The sequence below is a fragment of the Penaeus monodon genome, chromosome 10 (genome assembly GCF_015228065.2).
Source record: "Penaeus monodon isolate SGIC_2016 chromosome 10, NSTDA_Pmon_1, whole genome shotgun sequence".
In the NCBI taxonomy this organism is placed as follows: domain Eukaryota; kingdom Metazoa; phylum Arthropoda; class Malacostraca; order Decapoda; family Penaeidae; genus Penaeus; species Penaeus monodon.
Window position 1 is genome coordinate 14,330,774 of NC_051395.1, and position 5,000 is coordinate 14,335,773.

The 5,000-nt window shown below is 46.4% G+C and overlaps 1 protein-coding gene across 1 annotated transcript in view; it reads right to left on the bottom strand.

The window, feature by feature from the left end:
- LOC119577866 overlaps positions 1 to 5,000 on the bottom strand; it is a 215,657-nt gene that overhangs the window by 129,933 nt on the left and 80,724 nt on the right. Inside the window, exon 3 of the mRNA XM_037925489.1 lies at positions 3,789 to 3,852. Within this exon, the coding sequence (XP_037781417.1) occupies positions 3,789 to 3,852 (64 nt within the window). The remainder of the gene's footprint in view (positions 1 to 3,788; positions 3,853 to 5,000) is intronic.

The window sequence follows — 5,000 nt, forward strand, 5'->3', positions numbered from 1 at the left end:
AGAAAAAAGGAGTGGGAGAGAAGGGGAAGGGGGGGTTTAGAGGGGGGGGGAGAAGAAGAGGGAAGGAGAATGGTAGGGAGGGGATGAGACGGGGAGGGAAGAAGAGGGGGAAAAAGGGGGAAAAGGAGTGGTGAGGTGGGGGAGGGGGTGGAGAGGGGGATGGGAAAGTAGGGAGGAGGGGGAAGGGGAGGGGGGAAAGGAGGAGAGAAGGAGGGAGTGGAGAGAAAAGCGGGGAAATTTTAAGGAAAAAATTTACTTTTTTGGGGGGGGTTAAAGGGGGAAGAGGAAGGGGATTAAATCAAGAGTTTTTCCCCAAGGGTGGGATGGCGAGGGCGAGGCCCCCGGGCGGAGGGTAGGGTCCCGATGGCGGAAGGAGGGGAAAATCGCCTTTGGGGGGGGGGTTTGATTGTTTTTGGGGGGCCCCTTGCCCCGGGGCCCTTTGGGGGGAAATTTTTCTTCTTTTTTCCCCCGGAAAGGGGGCCCTCGGGGGGGAAAAATTAAATCCTCCCCCCCCCCCCAAAACCCCCTTTCGGGGCGCGGGGTTGGTTGTTTCGGGCCCCAAATTTTCCCCCGTTTTTTTCTCGTTCAAAGGGGGGCCCCCCCCCCCAAAAAAAAGCAAGAGAAAGGGGCCCTACGAAAAATTTTTGGGGAAAAGGGAGATAAAGGGGCCCCCCCAAAATTAAAAAAAGGGGAAAAACGGAACCCCAATTTAAATTGGGGATGGAAAGGGTGGGGGGGAAAGGGCTGAGGGATTTAAACCCCAAGGGAGAACTCGCCAAGGATTCCATACAAGCCGGGGAGGGGGAGGCGGGGAAGGGTTTGTTTTTTCCCGGGGGGGGGCCCCCGGGGGCCCCCCCTTTTTTTCCCAAACTCTTTTTTTCCCCCCCTTCCCTCCCCCCCCCCCTCCCCCCCCTCCCTCCCTCTCCCCCCCCCTTTTCCTTCTCTCCTCTTTTTCCCTCTCTTCCCCCCAAAAACCCCAAATTATACTTTAGTTCTCAAACAGCGTAGATACAAAAATCCCCCACCGAATAAAATCAGCCTTGAAAAGAACCTAACGCATGACCCGCCACCCTTGAAAAACGTCGGCCCGCCGTTCTCGGAAAGGGTCGCGGAAAGGAAGTCCCGCTTGTCAGGAGCAAACACGTCACTCTCTCATTCGGAGTCACGTCGATAGCGCAGCGGCCCCCCACGACGTTTTTCCCCCCCCGGGGTGGCGGCTCCTCGGCCTGCGGAAGCGCCTTGGGTATGAATGGCTTTATGAATACGGAGAAGGATTCATATGCAAAGACACGTATAAATACATACATGCATTCTTCCTCTCTCTCTCTCTCTCTCTCTCTCTCTCCTCTCTCTCTCCTCTCTTTCTCTCTCTCTCTCTTTTCTCCCCTTCTCACACCACACCAACCCCGCACACGCACACACACACGAACGAATACCAACATAAAGAGATCAGTGTCAGCATATCGAACCCAACACCATTAACCGGAGATCAATCGCAGAAAACCGAAGAAATAAAAAGGGCAAAATGTGAGATAGGATCGCACTAACTGCCTGGGATCAGCAAGGTCGAAAAGCTGCCATTGGGATACTGGCTGACGGGCTTTACGACTTGGGTTCACGGCATAAGGGGGCAGTGACAGCCCGGCGGATTTGTATAGAGAGTGTATAGCTTTTTCCTGAGGGTGGAGTGGGGAGGAAGAGGGAGGAAGGGGGAGGGGAAGGGGGAGGGGGGGGGAGGGAGGGAGGGGGGGAGGGAGGGGGGGGGAGGGAGGGGGGAGGAGGGGGGAGGGAGGGGGGGGGAGGGGGGGGGGGAAAAGAGAGGAGAGAGAGAGAGAGAGAAGAGAGAGGAGAGAGGAAGGGGAAAAGGGAAGGAAGAAAGGAGAGAGAGAGAGGAGAAAAAGAGAGGAGTGGGGGGGGGGGGGTAAGATCATTTGGGGGTGGGGGGAAATGAGGGTTCTGTGTGGCATGCTCTAATCAGCAGAAAAAAAATGAATGAAAAAACAATTTTCCCGCGCAGATATTCGATTCTCATTAAATTTCCATGCCTCCATGCCCGTTTTTGTCTATCTGTCTTTATCTATTTATGAAGCTATTTATCTTATCTGTATGTAACTATCTTATTCAAACAATGATCAAAATACATGTTTAAACTCCCCCATGAAATTTATAATCACATCATCCAATAAACAGAAAATAATAATACAATAAAGGATACAGCTGAAACAAAAAGCCAAATAATAGAACTAAATTAACATGAAATACTCCCTGAAAAGAAATCTAGAACAATAAGAGAAAAAAAAGGAAAAGAAAAAGGAAAAACTAACAGCAAACTAATATACAAAAATAAAACCAAACTAACACGCACAATAAAACCAGACACGGTAATGATAGCGATCCAGTCTATACGTCAGTATCCCTTCCCCCCAGCCTAAGCAATATACATAAATCCAAATTAAAAACTCAGCTAAATACATGAAACAAAACAAAATTGACGTTACAAAATACAGCCAAAATAAGATACAAAAATAAATAAACAAATAAGTAAAAGCTGACATACAAAGCGATACCAGACAAAGCCAATAGTCTGTACCCCAGTATCCCCTCCGACGCCGCCTGGACCGCCGCATTGCCACGACACAACCGCAAAAGCATGGCATCGTCGCCTGACCGCCCTGCATAAATTTAGACTCCTTCTCATTTATTCAAAGTCGGTAGTCGGTGCCTGTACAGTGACGCAGAACCCCCCCCCCCTCCCTACCCCTTTCCCTTCTGCCCTCTCCCACTCAATGCCCTTATTCTATCACTTCTGCTTCCTATCCACCCATTTCCTCTCTATCCCATTTCCCCTTTTCCTCCATTTATATCATCCCACACTTCCCTTTTACACTCCTTCCATTCCCATATCCTACCTCTACCCCTTCCATCCTCCTGTCTTCCCCCTTTTTCCTTATCCATATCAATTTCTCTTCTCTCCCCCTACCCCCTTCCATCCCTCTTCCCTTTCCCCCCTTTTCCTCGTTCATATTAACCTACTCTCTTCTCCTTCTACCCCTATTCCATCCCCTATCCCATTCCGCCTCTTCCTAACCCATCTCACCGTACCCTACCCTGCCCCTTTCATCCTCCTATCCTATTTCCTCATCCATATCACCCCCTCTCCTCTCCCTCTAGCCCTCCCCGCTCCCCCATCGACCTACCCCCCTATCCTCCCCGGATCTACCCGGACATACAGCCATGTTTTATACTGTCTGAGCTCGACCCTTGTATCGGATAATTTAATCTCACTAATAGCTTGGCGTTGTGATGGTCGCCGCCTGTGCTCTTCACCGGACGCTGTGTTATGTAAAAGACCCGCCCGACTGACTCAATAGTTAATATCGTCTTCGTAGAAATGGCTGAAACATAATTAGCTGTCAGTTGAATAATTACGTGTGACGGCAAAGATGTTATTTTTTGTATGTTATTTTTTTTTTAAATATGCACAACAATGATATATGGTAATATATACAGACTCTGATAATTTTCTTCAAAATAAAGACGAAAAAATATACATATAAACAGATATATATATTTCTTGAATGCAACATGGTATGTTAATGGAATCTCTTCTTCAGCCAGAAGTCGCTAACATTTTCATTTAGGCCTACTTTTTTCCATTCTTATGAAAAAAACTATCACATTTCCTTGTCACCCAAGAAGATAACACAATCTTATCACACATCCTAGAAGACAAATAGCAAAAACTGGAACCACCGAAAACACACTGACGCACACACACGCATACTTACACACATACAGGGGGTGTTTTGTCTCCATCTGAAGGGGGGAACACAAAGCGATCCATCACAGTACCTGAGGGAGAAAAATTGGACGGTCAGTCAATTAGAACAAATGCGACATCATCATTATCATCGGCAGCCAAAATAATCAATTTAATAGTAATTACGAGAGTGTGGCCTTTTCCATCTATCAGTTGCAGATCGATATTCGTTGAGTATGCTGATGGCAGTGAGGAATCATTGCTTAAATACTTTACTATGCATCTCCAACAAATGTTCAGACTATATTTTCCACGACAACGCTGAAGCACGCGTGGCTAACAAAGTCTCAAACTGAATTGAGGGAAGATAAATATGTGTTTTATATAGAGACACAAATGAGGCAAAGGCTGACAGAGAAGGAAGGGAATAAGGCGGAAAGAAATGGAAGAGGAGGAGAAGCATATAAATACCTTCAAATTAAAATAAAAATCAAGGATATATATCAATAATACAATAAAGGATACCGATGAAAAAAGAAAACAAAATAATAGAACTAAATTAACATGAAATACTCTCTTTTTCCCTCTCCCTCTCTCTCCCCCCTCCCTCTCCCTCCCTCCTCCCTCCCTCTCCCTCCCTCCCTCCTCTCCTCTCCTTTCTCTTCTCTTCCCTCCCTCTCCCTCTCCCTCCCTCCCTCCCTCCCTCTCCCTCTCCCTCTCCCTCTCCCTCTCCCTCCCTCTCCCTCTCCCTCTCCAATTGCAGCAGTACGTAATTAATATTCCTTACATATAATATCCAGGTACAAAAAAATAAATTAGATAACGATGATCAGCAAACAACGTCAACATTGTATAATAGAGAAAATTAATGGAAAATAAACCCATTTTTACAACTGCAATGAACATATTTTATATCGACAAGCGAACAAGATACACACTTCAATTCACACAAAAAAATATCGGTTGACAATATCATATAATGATATATTCTCAGCTTGGTTACATGACTGGCAATATTTCATCTTTTTTTTCCAATCTGTCCTAAAAGCTAAATCCAATCCTGATTTCTATTTACAATAAAGGGAGACAAGGGAAAAGATAACAGTGATTGAACACACGGCAAAACGGGTAAATAGCTTACACGTGGAACAAGTGCTGATCTTGACTAGTGACCGAAACGTGATTGGTGGGAAAAATACATGTGGCAGATTCCCCGGTCAGCTTTAAATAGTCTTATGCG